The sequence below is a fragment of the Lodderomyces beijingensis genome (assembly GCF_963989305.1).
Source record: "Lodderomyces beijingensis strain CBS 14171 genome assembly, chromosome: 2".
Taxonomy (NCBI): Eukaryota; Fungi; Ascomycota; class Pichiomycetes; order Serinales; family Debaryomycetaceae; genus Lodderomyces; species Lodderomyces beijingensis.
Window position 1 is genome coordinate 1590997 of NC_089971.1, and position 20602 is coordinate 1611598.

The following is a 20602-nucleotide window of genomic DNA, read 5'->3' on the forward strand; positions in this document are numbered from 1 at the left end:
CATAATTGAAGCCTTGTTAGCTCAATCGGCTAGAGCGTGAGACTTTTAATCTCAAGGCTGCGGGTTCGAGTCCCGCATAGGGCTTATTTTTTTTCCCTTCATGCTCAAACTGGAGGGGATACTCTTTTTTTTTTTTTTTTTTTCCTCGGTGAGAGGTGTGAAGGGCCCATCCTGAACAAAAAGACCATGTAGACACGGGCAATAAGGAACAAAACATCTCTTTGGGATACTTATGGTCGCCCAGCAATCATTTTCACTCTCAGTATATTTGTTTGGCATTTGCATCTGCAATTTTGGTGAACATTGCTGCAAAAAAAGCTGCGAAAAAAAAAAAAAAAAAAAAAAGATCATACACAACTCCGAAATGTAGTGGTGTCGTTGTTTTATACAACTAAAGACTATAAACATTCCTAGATCCTGCAAAAGGATTCCTCTTCTCAAAGACTTACTACATACTGTAGAAAACAACCTAGTCAAGAGCTCCGGAAGTTTTGTTTCTTGCGGTTTTGAAGGGTCAACTAGGTGACAACACCTGGTAGCAACATCTAACACCTAGCCCGCAAGTCGCATACGCAGAAAGAGAAACTTGCGCCCAAATTTTTCAAGAGCTTGATCTTGATTTGGGTTTTTGAGAGCAAAAGAGCAAGAATCAATAGCTCAAGACACAAACATGGACAAGGTCTTGATAATTCTACTTTCACTACTAATCGGATTCACGATAATCCTTGTTCAGTTTTTCTTGCAGTCTGGTGGACTAAAGTCGATCAAGATATCGAGCAACTCGCCACACTACAAACCAACATTTTTGATTTGCGGACCAAACAACGCCGGCAAAACTGCTCTTTTCTTCAAACTAACCGAGGGGGAGTCACAAGCAGGAGAACTTCCCACGGGAACCACTACAACAGTATCGTCCATCGAACCCAATTTCGGCACGGTCGTGCTCCCCATCGCCACACCGCAAATCGGCAAGAAGTTCCAATTGGTTGACTATCCGGGCCATTTGAAATACTGGAATCTTTTCCGCAAATTGATCAAGCAGGATATCACCTTGTCGCAGATCCTAGGAGTGGTAGTGGTGCTTGACTCAAGCAGTGCCCACTGGGCCAAGGATAGCGTTCAAATTGAGAAATTGAGCAAGTTCCTATACAACTTGTTGGCAATCACCGAGCGCAAGCAAAATGGAATCGATTTCCTCTTTGCTGTGAACAAGAGCGACTTGTTTGACTCGTTGCCCGTGCACAGAATCCGGTCCATTTTGGAGCTGGAGATCAACAAATTGATCAAGAACGAAATCAACAGCTCGGCCAAGACTTCGGGGATAGATGCCCTTGGAGATGGAGGCGATGACGGCGATGACGACGGCGAAGGTAACGGTGCCGGCGACGGTGCAGGTGGAGGAGGAGGAGTCAGTAGAGAGAGCTTGAGAGAGTTTTGGTTGGGTGTCATTGGATCCAGCGACGAAGATGCCGTTTTCACATTTGACAAGTTGGAAGGCAATATGGATTTCGCCAGTGGCAGTGTGACGAAAAACAAGATTGGGCCGTGGGAAGGCTGGTTTGACGAGAAGGTTGTCAATCCTTGATGATAGTCAACGTCAACCGACTCATCGCCTGAGTAAAAAAAAAAATTTGTTAAACTGTTAGTTCACAGGTTAAAAAAAAGATTTAATTAAAACTTGTCGGCTTTCTTGAAGGTAGAAATGCCATTGACATGGACCCGGTTTTTGTTTTACAAACTGTTTCACGGGAAGGGACATTGCGTGGCGTGGTGCGAGGTGAGGTGAGGTGACGTGACGCGTGTGCTGCTAATACATTTTAGTCTCAAAAAAAAAAAAAAAATCCCAACAGAGCTATAAATATGTGCAAGGGGAACATTTCCAGCTATGGTATGGATTGTTTGTTGACTTACCGATTGGCTCATAGCAGGTGCCCAGTATTTAGGAGGAGGTTGGAGCTAGCATATTATCACCTTAGTCTTGAGCTATTGAGAGTAATGCCCTCTCTTTAATGAACGAAATGAAAGAATAGGCTGATTTCTCCACCTTTCGCAGTTCCAATTTTCGACTGATGAGATAGTGGAATGGGTGGATCTTCAAACTGGAGTATGTGTAAAGGTGCTTCTCGGTCGACGTAGAAAAAGCCGGTGGAGGCACTGCGGGGTTCGGCGATTTGAGAATGAGCAGGGTGGGGTGAGACCTAGACCTGAAACATGTTTCTCAAGTACATTATATATATTATATATATATATCAAGATGGCACGTTCTTGACCTGCTTTGGCTGCAAAATATCGGCCCCGTTGGAGCCTTGTTGCGCGCTTCTTCTATTTTTTTCGGCCAATGAATGCTGAGATATTACAAGCAGAGAGTCACGTGACTGGGGATCGGCCTGCGTACGCATGTGTATTATTACATAAGGGTGAGCAAGAGAGAAGAAGGTAAACAAACATTCGATTCGAGAGCAGAGGGAGGGAACAAGGAGCCGGGGGACTAGTTTAAGCGAAGAAATTTTAACCTTTGGCTTTTCGCAAGCGGAATTGAAAGACGAAGTGTTCTCCATCTACTACTCTCGTCGTCGAATGGAGAGCAGCAGGGCGAGATCTGATTTGGATCGATTTTGAAGCACCGCCATGTGTTGATGCTAGCAGCCGAGACGTGGGGTGGGGCGGAATCGATTGTCGGACTTTTGCCAGGCCAAGGCTGCGCTCACTCTCTCTCTGTGTCTCTGTCTCATATTTCATTACAATTTTGCGAGTGCTGATTGGCGGGCTCTATACCCGGTGGGTGGTTGACAGTGTTCTTAACATCTCGGTAGCTCAAATGACACGGTAAAAAATTTTGCTATAATAAAGCTGCAGCCAGTTGGTAGCGCACGCACACCGCATACAATTAAACTACCGGAGTCCGTTGATCGGAGCCGACAACGACCACAAGCACCGGGTTATTCTTGTTGAATCCCCACGGTGCTTTCCCTCTTTTTTTTGGGGGGAAATTCAGAGAGGATAAAAAAGCGTCACCCGAGCCAGCCAATTGAACTCGTTGTGGCCATAGGCAAGGGTAGAGGATGGGGTTTCCCACCATAAGCGACGACTCTGTTCTCTCGAAAGATGTACTTACATAGTTGGTGCAATGTCTGCACACTTGTATTGTTACATTTTGACTAAAGATTCGCATTTGATTGGTGGAGACGCAAATCAGCGAAAAAAATAAATTAAAAAAAAAAAAAAAAGGTGTTGACTATGTACGCTGTGTGTATTATGTCTTTACTATGTGTTCACTATGGAGTAGTACTACTAAGAGTAGAGCTGGAAAGTCTGGGGGGGGAAAAAGAGAGAAAGGAGGGAGAGAGAGGCAGCAGACAGGGGAAAGAATTTTCGTTGGAAATATAAAACTTTCAACATTTCCCACTTGCAATTGATTTTACCAGCTTTTGATTTTTTTTTTTTTTTTTCAAGTGAAGACAGGAACCACCCCAGCACACTTTTCCAAAAATTCACTGTCTAATATGTTGTCGGCTTCGAGAACAGCTGTTAGGGCAACACGCTCGATTCGTGGTTTAGCTACTGCTATCAACAAGGACTCGCAAATCAACCAGAACTTGTTGGAGACCCACTCCTTCATCAACTACAAGAAGCAGTTGGAAAACCTCGACATTGTCAAGGCCAGGTTGAACAGGCCTTTGACCTACGCTGAAAAGATTCTTTACGGCCACTTGGACGATCCTCACGGACAGGATATCGAGAGGGGAGTCTCTTACTTGAAGTTGAGACCGGACCGAGTTGCTTGTCAGGATGCTACCGCGCAAATGGCCATTTTGCAGTTTATGTCTGCCGGTATGCCCCAGGTTGCCACACCTTCAACTGTCCACTGTGACCACTTGATCCAGGCGCAAGTTGGTGGCCCCAAGGACTTGGCTAGAGCCATTGACTTGAACAAGGAAGTTTACGATTTCTTGGCCTCGGCCTGTGCCAAGTACAACTTGGGTTTCTGGAAGCCAGGCTCCGGTATCATCCACCAAATTGTTCTTGAAAACTATGCTTTCCCAGGTGCATTGTTGATTGGTACCGATTCCCACACGCCAAACGCGGGTGGTTTGGGTCAATTGGCCATTGGTGTTGGTGGTGCCGATGCCGTTGACGTTATGTCTGGTTTGGCTTGGGAGTTGAAGGCCCCCAAGATTATCGGTGTCAAGTTGACTGGTAAAATGAGCGGCTGGACCTCACCAAAGGATATCATTTTGAAATTGGCTGGTATCACTACCGTGAAAGGTGGTACCGGTGCCATTGTTGAATACTATGGTTCCGGTGTCGAGACTTTTTCGTGTACCGGTATGGGTACCATTTGTAATATGGGTGCTGAAATTGGTGCCACCACCTCGGTGTTCCCATTCAACAACTCGATGGTTGACTACTTGGACGCTACTGGAAGATCCGATATTGCCCAATTTGCCAATGTCTACAAGAAGGACTACCTTTCCGCTGACCCCGGTTGTGAATATGACCAAGTCATTGAAATCGACTTGAACACTTTGGAACCACACATTAACGGTCCATTTACTCCTGATTTGGCTACTCCAGTTTCCAAGATGAAGGAGACTGCCATTGCCAACGACTGGCCTTTGGATGTCAGAGTTGGTTTGATTGGTTCATGTACCAACTCCTCCTACGAAGATATGACCAGAGCTGCTTCCATCATCAAGGATGCCGAAGCCCACGGTTTGAAAGCCAAGGCCTTGTACACCGTTTCCCCAGGTTCCGAGCAAGTTAGAGCCACCATTGCCAGAGACGGTCAATTGAAGACTTTTGAAGATTTTGGTGGTGTCGTGATGGCCAACGCTTGTGGTCCATGTATCGGTCAATGGGACAGACAAGACATCAAAAAGGGTGAAAAGAACACCATTGTGTCGTCTTTCAACAGAAACTTTACTTCAAGAAACGACGGTAACCCAGCCACCCACGCTTTTGTTGCCTCGCCAGAAATGGCCACTGTTTACGCCATTTCGGGAGACTTGGGTTTCAACCCAATCACCGACACCTTGGTTGGTGCCGATGGTAAAGAGTTCAAATTGAAAGAGCCACAAGGAGTCGGTTTGCCACCAGATGGATACGACCCTGGTGAAAACACCTACCAGGCCCCACCACAAGACAGAGCTTCAGTGGAAGTTGTCATCTCGCCAACCTCGGACAGATTGCAGAAGTTGACTCCATTCAAGCCATGGGACGGCAAGGATGCCGAGAGATTGCCAATCTTGATCAAGGCGGTTGGTAAGACCACCACCGATCACATTTCTATGGCTGGTCCTTGGTTGAAGTACCGTGGTCACTTGGAAAACATCTCCAACAACTATATGATTGGTGCCACCAATGCTGAAAACGGCAAGGCCAACGAGGTCAAGAACCACTACACCGGCAAATGGGACGGTGTTCCACAAACCGCTGCCGCCTTGAGAGACGCTGGCCACAAGTGGGTTGTCATTGGTGACGAGAACTTTGGTGAAGGTTCGTCTAGAGAACACGCTGCTTTGGAGCCAAGATTCTTGGGTGGTTTTGCCATCATCACCAAGTCCTTTGCCCGTATCCACGAAACCAACTTGAAGAAGCAAGGTTTGTTGCCATTGAACTTTGTCAATGTGGCTGACTACGACAAGATCAACCCAACCGACGAAATCGACTTGATTGGCTTGACCGAATTGGCCCCAGGCAAGAACGTCACCATGAGAGTTCACCCAGAAAACGGGGAAGCTTGGGAAACCGAATTGTCGCACACTTACAACAAGGAGCAAATTGAATGGTTCAAATACGGTTCAGCCTTGAACAAGATGGCTGCTGCTGAAAAGGGAAGCAAGTAAGCTATTTTTTTCTTAGGTAATGTAAGCAAAGAGAGTTTCTTTTGATCCAATCACTTTAATGACCCATTGACCAAGTACTAGTACTACTATATATATATTCATCTTGAGTAATTAGTATAACTTTTATACACCATTGAACATATTTATTTACCAAAATAAAAACAACAAAAAGGTACGAAGACAATGTTTAGCATACATTCAATTACTTGGTGAAAGCAGGACAACTCATTACTCTGAAACGTGACGCCCGCTATGGTACAGGAGGAGAGCGCCTTTGTCGAGCTGGCGGCTTGGTTAAAAGGAAATGGTGCGCGGGTGTTTAATCTTTCATTTTCCATTTCTTTTTTGTTGCCGTTCGGTTAGTTGGATCGTCCTGTTTCGCAACAGTGCTTCAACAACAATAGCTGGCAGAGTAGAGATAGGGATAACGTCAGAAACTTGCAGCAAAGTTTTCTCTCTTTTTTTCTTTGTTGGTTTGCAGCCTGACATATTTCAGAATGATGATTCTCCAAAAGTATACTTCTTCCCACAACTTCTAGGCTTTCTTTTCCAGTGAGGAGTGTGTTTTCTCCATTGGATGACATTGCACCACTACAGAAAGACTCATCAACAGTATGCCATATCCGGAGCTTAGATGCGGGGCACAGTCGCTATTGGAGCCCATGGCCCCCAACAAGGACAACGCCTTCAACCCTTGCTTTTTAACAGCCACCCTAGCACTACTGAGTTTTGTCTTTGCAATATCTGGGTCACTTGCACTCGTTGGACTACTACGGAGCCCCAAGTTTGGCAGCCTGTTGCTGTTGTTGCTGCTGCTGCCCAGAAGCACAGGCTGGTGGCACTACTTTCGTCTGGCAGCGGTCTTGGTGGAGGTTGTGGTGTTTGCCTACGTGTCGAGCTTCATTAGCATCCACGAACGGTTCGCCGATCAGAAACTCGTGGCGTTTGGCATCACCAATTTGCTCCTCGTGTTCATCATCTTGCCCTTGCATGCCTTGGAGCCGTCGCGTGCGCCCGTGCAGCAGAGCGTCTTGTTGATTTGGTGGCCCATTTTCACACTCTTCATGATGGCATTGTATTTCCAGGATAACTATACCGATTGGGTCGTCATCCAGCTGGTGAAGTCCATCAAGCTGGTGGAGTTGTTTTTGATTCTCGACGCCGTGGCTATTTTCTACATGGAGTATTTCCGGTGGAGGCCCAGTGCGGAATTGATCACGGCTTTTAAGCAAAGGGGAGACGAGGCGAAGCTCAGAAAGCCAAACGTGATCGAGGAGATTACCTTCACCTGGATGAACGAGTTGATCATGAACTCGTATAGAAACAAAACCGTCACCAGCACGGAGTTGCCCGACTCGCCAGAAAAGGTGTCGACAGAGTATTCCGCCGACATTTTGAAAAAATACTGGCGCGGGGGAAACTTGGTGTTGGCATTGCTCAAGGCGTTTGGCGTGGGGCTCTTGGTTTCGTTTGGGTACGAAATGTTGGGGAAATTGCTCAATTACACCAAGCCGCAGCTACTCCGGTTCTTGATCTTGTACTTCAGCATCGACAACCCGCCCGCGTTGCAAGGGTTGTTAATTTGCTTCGCCATGTTTGTCAACTTGATCGTGCAGACTTCCTTGAATAACAAGTACATGTTGAAGAATCTCGAAAACGGGTTGGACGTGCGCAGCTCGTTGATCTCGCTCATGTACCAGAAATCGCTTGTGCTTTCAAGCGAGGCAAAGCTCAAGACTTCCTCCGGTGACATCATCAACTTGATGTCGGTTGACATCAACAGAATCCAAAGTATGTTGCAGAATTTGAGCATCCTCGTGCTTGCCCCCTTTGACATCATATTGTGTCTCGTGTCGCTCTGGCCCCTCTTGGGCAAGTCGACGTTGGCGGGCGTTACCGTGATGGCGGTGTTGATCCCCGTGAATGCGGTGTTGGTGCGGTACTCGCGCAGATTGAACAAGAAGCAAATGAAACTCAAGGATGCACGAACAAGAATCATCAACGAGATCTTGACGTCGATCAAGAGCATCAAGTTGTACGCGTGGGAGAAACCGATGCTTGGGAAATTGAATGAAGCGAGAAACGACAAGGAGTTGAAGAATATGGTCTACATCAGGCTCGTCAGCGTGGCCTCCAACTTTGTGTGGTACATCATCCCCATTTTGGTGAGCTTGTTGTCGTTTGGGTGCTTTGCGTTGACCCAAGATATCCCATTGACTCCCGACATTGTGTTTCCGGCCTTGTCGTTGTTGAACTTGCTTTCTTCGCCGCTTTACGAACTACCTGCGGTGATCACCTCGGTGATTGAAGCACAAGTTGCCATTGACAGAGTTTGCGATTTCTTAAAGTGCGAAGAGCTCGACGAGAGTTTCTTTCGCAGGCTCCCTCGCACGAGCAATGTCAGCGTCGGGAAAGTAGTAGTCGAAGTGAAGAATGCCTCGTTTTACTGGACCAGAAAGAGCTATCTTGACGAGGAGCAGCAGCAGCAGCTGCTGCTGCTGCAGAATATTGAAGCGGGCGAGGGCGACAAGTTCCACGCGTTGAGAAATGTAAACTTTTCCGTCAACAAGGGTGACCTTGCATGTGTGGTGGGTAAAGTCGGCAGCGGCAAGACGTCCTTGTTGTACGCTTTGCTTGGACAAATGATCGTAACGCGTGGAAGTGCAAAAGGAGATGGAGACGGGGATGAGCTGCCACCTCCATCTGTCGAGATCAATGGTTCCATCGCGTATTGCTCCCAGCAGCCGTGGATCATGAATGCATCAGTCAAGGAAAACATCTTGTTTGGATGCAGATTCGACCCCGAGTTTTACGAAAAGACAATCGACGCTTGCCAGTTGAAGCCCGATCTTGAGATTTTGCCCGATGGCGATGACACGCAAGTTGGCGAAAAAGGTGTCAGTTTATCCGGTGGACAAAAGGCCCGGCTTGCACTTGCGAGAGCCGTTTATGCCCGCGCTGACATTTACTTGATGGACGACGTGCTCTCTGCTGTGGACTCGCACGTGGGGAAGCAAATAATTGAAAAAGTGCTTAGCCGTGGTGGGTTGCTTGGTTCCAAAACCATTATAATGTGCACCAACTCCGTGTCGGTGTTGAATTACTCCAGCAGCATCAGTCTTATTGACGAAGGAGTTTTTGTTGAGACTGCAAAGTATCTCGATGTAGACGAGAAGCACCATCCGAAGTTGTTCAACTTGATCAAAAACCATAGCAAGGACACAAACGGGCCAGATTTAGTAGCCTCGCTGCCATCAAACACTACTGCATCGGATTCGTCGCTGCCAAGCCTATACGAAGACAAAACACCTCAGGAAACCGCCCCCGCCATTGCCACCACCACCACTACCACCCGTCAGAAAAATGGGTCAAGCTCAAGGAGAGCCAGTATCGAGACTTTCCACTGGAATCCGCTCCAGAAACTCTTGCCGAATTTGAAAACGGGCCAGATGCAAGAGGAAAGCCAAAAGGGTAAAGTTAAATGGTCAGTTTATTTCGCTTATTTCAAAGCTTGCTCAAGCACCGGTATTGTTGTCTGGATGGCCGTGCTAGTTCTCGGCATTGCTCTATCCGTTGGCGGCAATTACTGGCTCAAGTACTGGACCGAGCAAAACTCGGAACTGGGGTCTAACAACAATGTATGGAACTTTTTGTTGATCTACGCTGCCTTTGGAGTCGGCTCGACAATCGCAAACGTCCTCAGAACAGGTATCCTATCGTTGTGGCTCGGGTTGAATGCATCCCGCAAGATCCACGACTCTATGGCTGTCCAAATCATGCGTGCGCCAATGGGTTTTTTCGAAAGAACCCCAGTGGGAAGGATCATGAATCGATTCACGAGCGACATCAACAAGATCGACTCTGGCATTCCGTTTGTGCTACAAATGTTCGTCGTTACCATCACACGCACGGTTTTCACTTTGTTGGTGATAAGCTTGGCGATCCCAGCCTACGCCTTGGTGATCTTGTTCCTATCGGCGATATACGTCTACTACGAGATTTACTATGTTTCCATCTCGAGAGAACTCAAGCGCCTAGTGAGTGTCTCGAGATCTCCCATCTACGCCCACTTGGGCGAGAGCTTGAACGGCATAGATACAATCAGAGCATATGATCAAAAGGAACGGTTTGATTACATCATGAACAAAGTCGTGGACTTTAATCTTAAATCCGTGTACATGCTCACGTCCATTAACCGGTGGTTGAACTTTCGGTTGCAGTTTGTGGGAGGGTTGGGCGTGTTGGCCGCGTCCTTGATGTCAGTTTTCAGTCTCAAGACATCGCATCCGCTCAGTGCTTCCATGGTTGGGTTCATAATGACGTATGCGTTGCAAGTCACTGGATCGTTGAGAGCCGTTGTGCGCGCGTCTGCAGAGGTGGAGTCCAGCATCGTTGCCGTTGAAAGGTGCTTGGAGTATCTTGAGTTGGACGAGGAAGAAGCCAAAGAAGACCCAACTCGCTTGGTGCCACCGTTGAACTGGCCCCATAATGGAGCAATAGAGTTTGCAAACTTCTCCACTCGATATCGCAAGAATCTCGATTTGGTCTTGAAAGATATCAACTTAAGCATTGCAAAGCACACGAAAGTTGGCGTGGTGGGAAGAACCGGGTCGGGAAAGTCCTCGTTGGCGCTTTCCATCTTTAGGATCATTGAGCCTGTTGAGGGAAAGATTGCAATCGATGATATCAACACCAGCGCCATGTCGCTCTACGACTTGAGACACCGACTCAGCATCATACCGCAGGACTCGCAGTTGTTCGAAGGCACAGTTCGGCAAAACTTGGACCCGTTCAACTACTACACCGATGCAGAAGTGTGGAGAGCGTTGGAGCTCGCGCACTTGAAAGACCATGTGCTCAAAATGAAGAGCAACGATGATACAACAGACGACAGCGACAAGCTACTCAACAAGGTGAGTGAATCGGGCTCAAACTTCTCTTCGGGCCAGCGTCAACTAATGTCGCTAGCTCGAGTCTTGTTGAAGATGCAGGATGCCAATGTGCTAGTTCTAGATGAGGCCACCTCTTCTGTCGATTACGAAACTGACAGAATCATCCAAGAGACAATCCGCACCGAGTTTAAAGATAAGACGATCATCACGATTGCCCACCGTCTAGAGACTGTGATGGATAACGATTGCATCATCGGCTTGGACCGCGGTGAGTTGGTGGAGTTTGATACCCCGCAAAATCTAATTGACTCGAAGGAGGGAGTTTTCTACGAGTTGTGTAGACAAGGAGGGTATATCAAGGAATAGCGAAGGAGGGCAAAGAAGAAAAAGAAAAAGAAAAAAGAACAAGAAGTTACATTTAAAATGTTGACACTTTTATAGACTTATAGACATATTTACTATTGAACTAGTGGGTTTCTTTGAACTTTGGTGATGATGGTAGGGATTGGGGCTAACGGAAAGGGGTAGTGATGTTTCCGCTAATAAATCAAAGATATCGGCTATAAAGCAAGAAAAAAAAATGAATATTTCTTTCCGCAATTTCCAAATCCCACAGCTCCACAATTTCAACCATCTCGAGTCGACTATACATATTCACAATCTATATATATATATATTTATATATAAATACAGTCAGATAATCTCCCATCAACTTGAAAAGATCTATTGAAGATGGCCTCAACAGCACAACACGCGTCAAAGTTTGCAAGATTCATGAACTCGGAAACGGGGCCCAAGACGGTGCATTTCTGGGCCCCCGTGTTCAAGTGGGCGTTGGTTGTAGCTGGAATAAACGACTTGCAGAGACCAGTAGAGAAGCTAAGTGGTACTCAACAGATTGCCTTGTTTGCCACGGGGGCAATATGGACTCGTTGGGCTGGGTTTGTGATTAAACCGAGAAACATTCTCCTTGCCTCGGTCAATTTCTTCTTGGGTGGTGTTGCTGGTTACCAGTTGATTAGAATCGTTAGGTACAGACACGATGTGGGTGATTCTCCAGGACAGATTTTCAAATACATCATCAATGGCGACCCTTCGCAGACCTCCCAAGCTGCAGCCCAAACTCCAGCTCACGCTGAACTGGAGAAGAAGTGATGGGATAGATAGAATTGGACGGACTTGTTTTCTTTTACTTTTTGTTCTTTTAATTATTATCAATATTATTTGACATACATTTCTAAGAATCTATCATCATTTCATCGTCGTTGTTATTGTCATTGTCATTGCCATTGTCATTGTCATCGTTTCCGATTTCAATTTCGATTTCGACTTCGTCCTCTGGGTTCGCGCCCGATGTGCTCTCCATGATGGGGCTCGTTTCTTTTGAAGGTGACTTTGACTGCACCTCGTCCTCGCCATGCATTTCAGCGCCGTCAGGAACATACTGTGGGTCGGTCTCTCCTTCTAAGTCATTGTCACTGGCGTATCGATCCTCGTGTTCTCCGTTTTCGTTTTCTCTTTCCAGATTCTCATTCTCGCTAGCGTTCTCCTGTTCATGATGACGATGATGGTGATGATGAGACTCCTCCTCCTCCTCTTCTCCTTCCTCCTCCTCCTCGTCTATCTCCAGCTCTTCCTGCTCTTCAACTTCTCTAGCTTTGCTACTTTCGGCTCGAATCGCAGCAACTTCATCAGCAACCTTCCCTAGCTTGTTGTCCAAAAAGTCCTTCAAGAAGTTATCTCGAATAGTCCATGATCGGTTCTGAGCCTGAATGGTGTTTTTCATCGACATCAAAATCTCAAGCTGTATTCGTTTCTCAACCCGGAGACGAAACTCGTAATTGATCAATGCTTGCACCAACTCAAAATCGGGATATAGCATACCTGGCAGGTCGGCATCGAGCGAAAAGAGCTGCTCGAGTTTAAAGTTGCGTTTGTTGAGGTCGCGGGCTCTTTTGAGCAAAGTTGGGTTACCAGTGCGCTCCACGGACTCCATGCTAACTGAAAACTCGGGGATCTTGATGTTGGAAGTCAATTTTTCATACGTTGCACTTGTCTTGTCTAGCTGCTGGTTCACTCTGGCCATCAAGCCTACAATTCTATTGTATTCCGTAATGTCGTTACCGATGAACTCCAGGTTGGTTTCATGCTCCCAGTCCTTATACTCCTTCTGAAGCTTGCTTATGCTGAATGAGTCAAGGATGAAATTCCGCTTGAGAAGCTGCACTTGTTCAGTTGAAACCGGCTTCGTTTGTAGACTACTGTTCAAAGTCATAAACTCACGTGCGGAAGCAAACGTGTCCAAGCTTTGGCGGAGACTAGCCTGGATGGCCTCCATCTTTTCCCTTGCGTCATTCGCGACCAGGGACATTGGTGGATAGGTTGTAAGAAAGGGGGGGGGGGCGCGTAAATGGGATAAGAGAAAGCCTCTTGTAGCTCAAGCATAAGAATGTACATCACCAACCTCATTTTGTTGATTTTTCGTTTTGCAGCACCGATCCACAAGAGCCGCACTTTGTTGTTTTACAACGCATTTTCATTCCACCATTAAGCACGGGACTGTTTTCAACTAGCTCCAAGCTTGCAATAGGAGAAGGAGTCAAAGAGATTGAGATTGGGATTGAGATTGGGATTGAGAGAGATTGAGACCCCATGGCGCTACAAGTCGACGTTCATTCCATACGAAAACACTTGCTCAACGCGACAACGCGATTGACCAAACTCCAACTTTACCAGGCAGCCAAATGGTCGGCCGAGGCCTTGAATGGTTTACGCAAATCCGCCAACGATGACCCTCAAACCCCCAGTGCGCCCGCGCCTTTGCTTGGGCCGGAAGACCTAGAAGATCAGGAGAAATTGCTACTTGCCCAGGCATACTTCAACTGCAAGGAGTTCCAACGAGCAGCGCAGGTGTTGGAGGATTGCAAAAGCGGAGACGCGATTTTTTTGAAATTGTACTCGACGTTGATCTCTATTGACAAGCGAGATAGTGACAAGGGGGACGGGTTGATTATTGCGCGGCTGCAGAGCCAAGTGAATGTCAGTCGAGGGGCAAACGACTTGAACACGGACCAGGGCAAAACGGACAACCACGACACCAGCGCGGACTCGAAGCTAACCGATGCCTTGATGGAATCGGAGAGCTATTTGGCCTCGAAGGAAAACGCATTCTTGTACTATTTCAGCGGGATGGTGTACAAGAGAAAGAAGTTGCAGCAGGAGGCCCAGAGGAGTCTATACCAGTCGCTCCTCTTGTTTCCCTACAACTGGTCGTGCTGGAAAGAGTTGATTGACTCCTTCACCACGTTTGAAGAAGCCAAGAACTTTGTTGCGAGGGCGGTCAAAAGGAACGATAGCCTCTGCGGCACAGTCATGTTCCAGTTTTTTGAGATGACCATTTTGCAGGAAGCACAATCGCGGTCGCCTCGGTTGTTTCAGATAATAGACGAGCTCGAGGACCTTTTCCCCAAAATGGTGTTTGTCAAGGAGAAGAGGTTTTTAACGTTGTACAAGAACCTTCAGTATTTCGAGGCCGAGGCCATCTTTGACGAGATCTTGATCGAGGACCCGCTTCGACTAGACGGACTAGATACTTACTCCAACATGTTGTACGTGATGGAAAAGAAGGCCAAGTTGTCGTATTTGGCGCAGTACGCGTCGCAAGTGGACAAGTTGCGGCCCGAAACGTGTTGCGTTTTAGCCAATTACTACTCCATCAACAGCGACCACGAAAAATCCATCATGTACTACCGGCGCGCTTTGATGTTGGACAAGGACTGCTTAAGCGCATGGACGCTAATGGGACACGAGTTTGTGGAGTTGAAAAACTCGCACGCCGCGATTGAGTCCTACCGGAGAGCCGTCGACACCAATCCGAAAGATTTCCGGGCATGGTACGGCTTGGGGCAAGCTTACGAGGTGTTGGACATGCACTTGTACGCGCTTTTCTACTATCAGAAAGCCACCAACCTTCAGCCTTTGGACAAGCGGATGTGGCAAGCACTAGGGAACTGCTATGAGAAGATTGACCAGTTAGACGACGCGTTTAAGTCGTTCCAAAAGGCGTTGGACGTGGGCAAGTGTTCTCCTGGCGATATAGTGCTGGATAAGCATCTCACTACCGAAGACAGCATGCAGTTGCAGTTGGGCGACGATCACAGCGCCGAGTACCTGGTGGAGCCGCACATTTGCTTTCGTCTCGCCATGATTCTGCAGAAGAAGGGCGACTTGAAAGCGACGCGCAAGTACATGGAGCTCTGCTATGCGCAAGAGAAGCACTGGGGTGCTGGGGACGAGGCGGCGCGGGCGAGAATATGGCTCGCCAAGGATGCATTGAGCAGTGGCGATCCGCAAGCTGCATACGAGATGGTGAACAACTTGAATTACGGCGGTGCTCACGAGGTGGAAGAAGCAAGAGCTATCGCGAGGGATGCTCGCAATAGGATGCCAAAGTAATGTCACCTTCAATATGTAAAAAAAAAACATCTAAATGCAATGCAGAGCAGAACAAAACAAAACACAACAAAACAAAAGAAGTATTCTCCCGATAGAGCATTTTTGTTGATTGCGCTTTCAAAGTCAATGTTATGAAATTTTTTCTATATTATCTAGAAAGGTGCTTCTATGTGTCTGTTTTTCTTTTTTGAATTTTTTTGGTTTTTTTTTTTTTTTCCAATTTGGAATTATTCAACTGCAATGTAGTTTATTAATAAAAATTTATTTGAGACCGTAATCCCTGATTTCATCATATAATTGAAACAAGTCGTTTTCGTCCTTCAAGTTCTTGAGCACATGTTCAACTGCCCGAGCAAAGACCGATACCAACTTGCTTAGTTCTTCTCGAGACACGCCCGTGTTGATGTTGATCAACAACTGGGGAGGATTCACTGGCAAGTTCTCGTGTTCCAAAATCAACTTTGACCGTGTGATCAAGATGCCGCCCTCAACGAGGACATAGTCGACTATTTTCTGCAAGACAAAGGATTCGAGATTCAAGTATTCGTCAAAGGCGTTCAAGTGCTTCGCGGGTTTGCCCTTGGTGACAAAAGTCGAGTTTCCATATAACAAGGGCAAATTGAGCTCCTCACGGTAAGATTCACTCAAGGCTAGATGGATCATTGGGGATTGCGGAGAAGAGACCATTGTTATGGGAAGATCCTTCAAGCTTCGCAAAAAGGCATCGTAGGTGAAGGAAGTGAGCTGGTGGAGTGTGGACATGAGCTTGGAGTTGCCGGTGCGGGGCTCCGAGGAGTCCCTGATTTCTCTGATTGCCTGCGAGGCCACTTTTGCCGAGTATGGGGGTAGTGCTGCACTGAAAACGTATGCATTTGACGATATTCTTTGGTGGTGGATCATGGGTTCCACACCCACGCAAAAGCCGCCCGAGGACGCAAAGGAGTTTGCCATGGAACCAATGGTTATCGCTATTTCGCCTCTGTCGATTCCATAGTGCTCACACAAGCCTCTTCCCGAGTTACCCAACACTCCGATAGACAAGGACTCGTCCAAGAAGAGTCTGTACTTGAACTTGTTCTTCAACTCCACGATCTTGGGCAAATTTGCAATGTCTCCCGTGTTTGCAAACAAGCCTTCGGTGATGATAAAACGTCTTCTTATCGGCTTTTGCTTGGCAAGCACCGGCTGCAACTGGTTCAATATCTGCTCCAAGTGCACCGTGTCATTGTGGTCGTACCACTCGATATCGGCACGACTAACAATCAAAGCCTTTTGCAACGCGAGATTCACATCTCGATCAACCACGCAAAGATCGCCTCTTTTCAAAAATGCGGGGATGACGGATCCCGCGGTGACAAAGTCTTGCCCGTAGATGATCGCTTGCTCGGTGCCCAAATATTTTGCCAAGTCCTCTTCAAGACGAACGTGTACATCCTGGGTTCCGTAAAAATTTGGCGGTCCACATGCACCAACACCCGCATATTCAATCTCTTGCTTGGCGGCCTTTTTCACACTGGGACTTTCGTTGAGGTTGAGGAAATCCTGCGACGCAAGATTAACCACAAGCGGCCCTCCTTCTTCTTCTTTGTCAGTTTCCTGGGCAAGCTTGTTGGTGACGGCAGTCACCACGTGGACATGGGCGCCGTTTTGTCCAATTATCTCTGGGATCGATTTCAACTCCCAGCTTTCTAGATCGGTCAATCCTTCAACGAGCGGTTCAGGAACCCATTCGTTGCACAACTCGTCGATTTCCGACTGGGAAAACTTGACAATCTCGGATTTGTTCTCCTTCTTCTTCGCGGTGAAAAAATAGGTGAGTGCAAATATAAATAAACAGTACTCAAACAACGATCTGATGGGGTCGTTCTGATACGAAGACTTGATGTAGCGAAGAATAATCTGGCCCCCGGGCAAGTGACCCAACGAGTTTAGACAGTAAAGGAAGTTCTGGGCAAGTGTGTTTTGTAGAATCTCCCACGACTGCGACAAGGGAGGCGGCAACGACGAGGCCAATGCGTTGTTTATAATGGTGGTGATGGTGGTCGTGGTGGTCGCGGTCGTGGTAGTGGTCGTGGTAGTTGTAAATAGATGCAGAGACGAGTCCATTGAGCTGTGTTTTTTTTGGTGGGAAATAGGGGCAAGTGCCAAAACCTTTTTCGAGAATGGTATCAATGAATAGATTGGTAAAACGAAAAAAAAAAAAAAAAAAAAAATGGAAACAAGGCTGGAAATTGATTGAATGCTAAGGAAGGGCCGGTTGACGTGACTTGATGGACCTCTTCTAGAACAGTAGGTCGTGGTGGTGGTGGTGGTTTGCACTTTAATGGAACTCCTACTTGCTCTGTCGCTCGCTTTCTTTCTTTCTTTCTTTCTTTCTTTCTTTCCTGCTTTCTTTCTTTCTTGCTTTCTTTCTTTCTTTCTTTCGCTCACTGCCTCTCTTTCTGCCTCTCTGTCTCTCTGTCCCGTTCTGTCTAGCTGTCTCGCTGGGTGGGTTGTCGTATTTTCAATAAATTGCCGCAACGTCAAAAAAAAAACGGTGAAGATTCGGCTACTTCTCTTTTACTCAGTGAGGATCGAGCACACGACCCCTACCCCCAATATACGTGTTTCGCATCCATCAATGCACCAATGCACCATTTGTGCTAGAACTGGATTAGGCTATAGATATATATACATAGTGATCTACATACTTCTAGGGAATAAATATCTTGGACACGCCTCGTACTTCGCTTCTGCAGCAAACACAGCCTTGGATACCTTTGCTCACCAATCTCAATCTGCAAGGCTCGCAAATGGCAAAGCATTTGCACGGCCATGTGATGATCTCTCGCATGTTTGTTTGGCAAATGACGCAGTCGAGCGACCTCGAATTGTCATTCTCTTCGTCGTCTTCGTCTTCGTCGTCTTCTTTTTCTCCACCGCCGCCGCTGCCACTGCCCCTGCCACTAGAACTCTTGTCCAACTTCCGTCTCTCAATCATCAAGTCAATCAACTTGCGCCCTTCGTCCTCGCTGAAGGTCTGGTTGGAGCAATTGGTCCCATTGGGGGCACCGTACACTTGCTGGTACCGAGACCTCGTTAGTCTACCGCCATGCTGAATACGACGCTGGGTCATCTGCAAGTCATTCCCGTTTAAAATCTCATTCAACCCCTCGCTGTCAAATAGCTCAAGAAGCGGCGAAACGGGAGCGAGCTCTTGTTGCGAGCAGGCCGAGCCCCGGTCCAGTAGGTTGAAAGTTATTTCCTCCGCGTCGGACTCGGCCTCCAGCTCGTCTCTTGTCTCAGGAACGAAATCTTCCGAGTCGTCCACTTCTTCAAATCTTCCTCCCATTATAAGAGCCACATACTGTGAATCCAACTCTTCGGCTGTAAAGTGGCGCAAACTGACACCTGTGGCAGTATCAGTATTAGTGGTGGTGGTAGTAACAGTAGTTGCAGTAGTAGCAGTAGCAGTAGTACTGCCTTGAAGATTCGACAAACGGCCTCTTGCCTTGACATACTTTCTCAAGAATTTCGGCATGGTTTGCCTTCTCCGCTGAATCTCGTCTCCTTCTTCGTCTTCTCCTTCGCCATCATGTTTCGCACTCACTCCTCTCGCTTTAATGCCCGTGGTTCGAAGCATCAAATGCACCGAGTTGAAAAAGATCTTATCAACAAGGATACCGTAAATAAGCTGGCCAAACTCCACGAGTATTTTCTTGCACATGGTGCGCCGTCTCTTGAACACGCTTCCTGAAGTCAGTTGCCGGTCTTTGCCACCATCTGCACCACTCGACGAATTTGCGCTGACCAATTTTAGTCCTGGTTTACTGACAATGTTGTTGTAGCCCAACACTTGGATTCTGTCCAAGCACGGGCCCAATTCGGCATCGGGCGAGTTCGAGTTCATCAGCGCAAAGCTCTTGATTTCCTGCCATATGCTGCGCTCGATCCAGGTATCGGTATCTAGTGTCACGAGACTCAACTCGGTGATGTAACTAGATTTTCCAGCCAGAGTGATCGCCAAGACTCCCAAGTTCAACAACGCGGTGTAAAAGTCATCGGTCAAATTTATGTTGAAGCTTGAAAGCGGCAGTTCTTGCTCCTGCCCCACGGTGACCTCGTTCACGCCAGCGTCATCCGTGCTGCCTTCTTCGCTCGTAAAGAAACTGGCATAGTTGAGCCCTTGGAACTGGAAGCCGTTGACGGCTGCAGCTGTGAGGAAAATGATGCCACTCACCAACACGATAAATATGATTAAAATTTGCGGGGCCAACGTCAAAATCAAAATGTACGGGAACTGAATAAGCCGTTCGTGTGCAATGGAGTTGACAAAATAGGCTAGGAATCCGAGACCCATCACGCTCAGCGGGATCAAGCGAAGGCGATTGCCGTTCAATATTGCGCCAACATGGATATTCAAATGGTTCAAAATCAGAAATAGCGATGTCATTAAAACTTCTTCGGTGGGTCGCTTGTAATTGTAAGAATTGCTGAAAAAGAAGGCAGCATTACTGCTAAATTCTTGAAATGCCAATGAATGCTCAAATATCGTTATCCCGCTTTCAGTAAACGGCTTCTGGCCCTGAATCGATGCAATGAACGTTTCAATAAACGACAGGAGGCAGAATGTCAAGAAAATCGGCCAGTACATGTCACTCGTGGGGCCGATCATGACCTGTTTTGCGGGTGTTTTCATATACTTTTGGTTGTCGAAATACTGGGGGTCGTACGAAAAGAACCGCGCTGGTATCAACCTGTAGAACCACCCAATGCACGACGTCTGCGCAAGCCCGAGGGATTGATTCAATTTCAAAGCCACCAAAACGTTCATGAGCTGGCAAATCAAGAGCGCAATTATCCCCAACCTAAAGCATAGCGTGCTGACACGCTTGAGGGTAGTAGCCAGCTTATACGCGGCGAGCAAGTTCCCCGGGCGTGTCAATTGTCGCTGACGATTGATTGCAACTCGCTGATTGTGGATGTTGTTCGTTGAAGCCATCACCAAAGTTCGGTTCAACACCAACGCCATCACCAAGCACGATAGGCCGTAGATCGAACAGCAATACTTGCTTATCGCAAGAAGCCGGTTCCAAGGTATTCTGTTCAAATCGGACTGCTCGCTTTGATCCCAGAGAGCTTGTATTGAGGACGATAGGAGCTTCATGAGAGCAGGCCCTACTTCCTCAACCCCCGGTTCCCGTGGTGGAAGTGGATCGGCGTTCCTTTCGTTGACCGACATAACCCAGTAATGAAAAAAAAAATTGGCTCTTGTGGGAGGTCGGACAAACCGTGCCAATTGATTAACTTTGATGGGTGGGCACGTAGCTAGGGAGCTAAGTAGATCGTGGTGGTATAATAATCATGCGCAAACGGAGATCGCCTAATCGTGTGAAAATTGGTAGCTCTCACCCGATCGAAAGGGATGTC

The 20602-nt window shown here is 47.3% G+C and overlaps 8 protein-coding genes across 8 annotated transcripts; 5 read left to right on the forward strand and 3 right to left on the reverse strand. All coding sequences in view use genetic code 12, as the record gives it.

Annotated features, from left to right (window-relative positions):
• Window positions 1-670: 670 nt before the first annotated feature.
• On the forward strand, window positions 671-1585 carry LODBEIA_P18120 (uncharacterized protein; the record flags this gene model as incomplete). Its single annotated transcript, XM_066971742.1, has 1 exon — window positions 671-1585. One exon carries the CDS (start codon window positions 671-673, stop codon window positions 1583-1585), a length of 915 nt encoding a protein of 304 aa, XP_066828750.1.
• A 1918-nt stretch (window positions 1586-3503) lies between these two features.
• On the forward strand, window positions 3504-5846 carry LODBEIA_P18130 (uncharacterized protein; the record flags this gene model as incomplete). Its single annotated transcript, XM_066971743.1, has 1 exon — window positions 3504-5846. One exon carries the CDS (start codon window positions 3504-3506, stop codon window positions 5844-5846), a length of 2343 nt encoding a protein of 780 aa, XP_066828751.1.
• Window positions 5847-6460: 614 nt separating this feature from the next.
• On the forward strand, window positions 6461-11104 carry LODBEIA_P18140 (uncharacterized protein; the record flags this gene model as incomplete). Its single annotated transcript, XM_066971744.1, has 1 exon — window positions 6461-11104. One exon carries the CDS (start codon window positions 6461-6463, stop codon window positions 11102-11104), a length of 4644 nt encoding a protein of 1547 aa, XP_066828752.1.
• A 366-nt stretch (window positions 11105-11470) lies between these two features.
• LODBEIA_P18150 (uncharacterized protein) lies at window positions 11471-11893 on the forward strand (the record flags this gene model as incomplete). Its single annotated transcript, XM_066971745.1, has 1 exon — window positions 11471-11893. The coding sequence occupies one exon, from the start codon at window positions 11471-11473 to the stop codon at window positions 11891-11893; it is 423 nt and encodes a 140-aa protein (XP_066828753.1).
• An 82-nt stretch (window positions 11894-11975) lies between these two features.
• LODBEIA_P18160 (uncharacterized protein) lies at window positions 11976-13109 on the reverse strand (the record flags this gene model as incomplete). Its single annotated transcript, XM_066971746.1, has 1 exon — window positions 11976-13109. The coding sequence occupies one exon, from the start codon at window positions 13107-13109 to the stop codon at window positions 11976-11978; it is 1134 nt and encodes a 377-aa protein (XP_066828754.1).
• A 281-nt stretch (window positions 13110-13390) lies between these two features.
• Window positions 13391-15193, forward strand: LODBEIA_P18170 (uncharacterized protein; the record flags this gene model as incomplete). The annotated part of the gene is made up of 1 exon (XM_066971747.1): window positions 13391-15193. One exon carries the CDS (start codon window positions 13391-13393, stop codon window positions 15191-15193), a length of 1803 nt encoding a protein of 600 aa, XP_066828755.1.
• Window positions 15194-15454: 261 nt separating this feature from the next.
• Window positions 15455-17299, reverse strand: LODBEIA_P18180 (uncharacterized protein; the record flags this gene model as incomplete). Its single annotated transcript, XM_066971748.1, has 1 exon — window positions 15455-17299. The coding sequence occupies one exon, from the start codon at window positions 17297-17299 to the stop codon at window positions 15455-15457; it is 1845 nt and encodes a 614-aa protein (XP_066828756.1).
• A 586-nt stretch (window positions 17300-17885) lies between these two features.
• On the reverse strand, window positions 17886-20414 carry LODBEIA_P18190 (uncharacterized protein; the record flags this gene model as incomplete). Its single annotated transcript, XM_066971749.1, has 1 exon — window positions 17886-20414. The coding sequence occupies one exon, from the start codon at window positions 20412-20414 to the stop codon at window positions 17886-17888; it is 2529 nt and encodes an 842-aa protein (XP_066828757.1).
• Window positions 20415-20602: the final 188 nt, after the last annotated feature.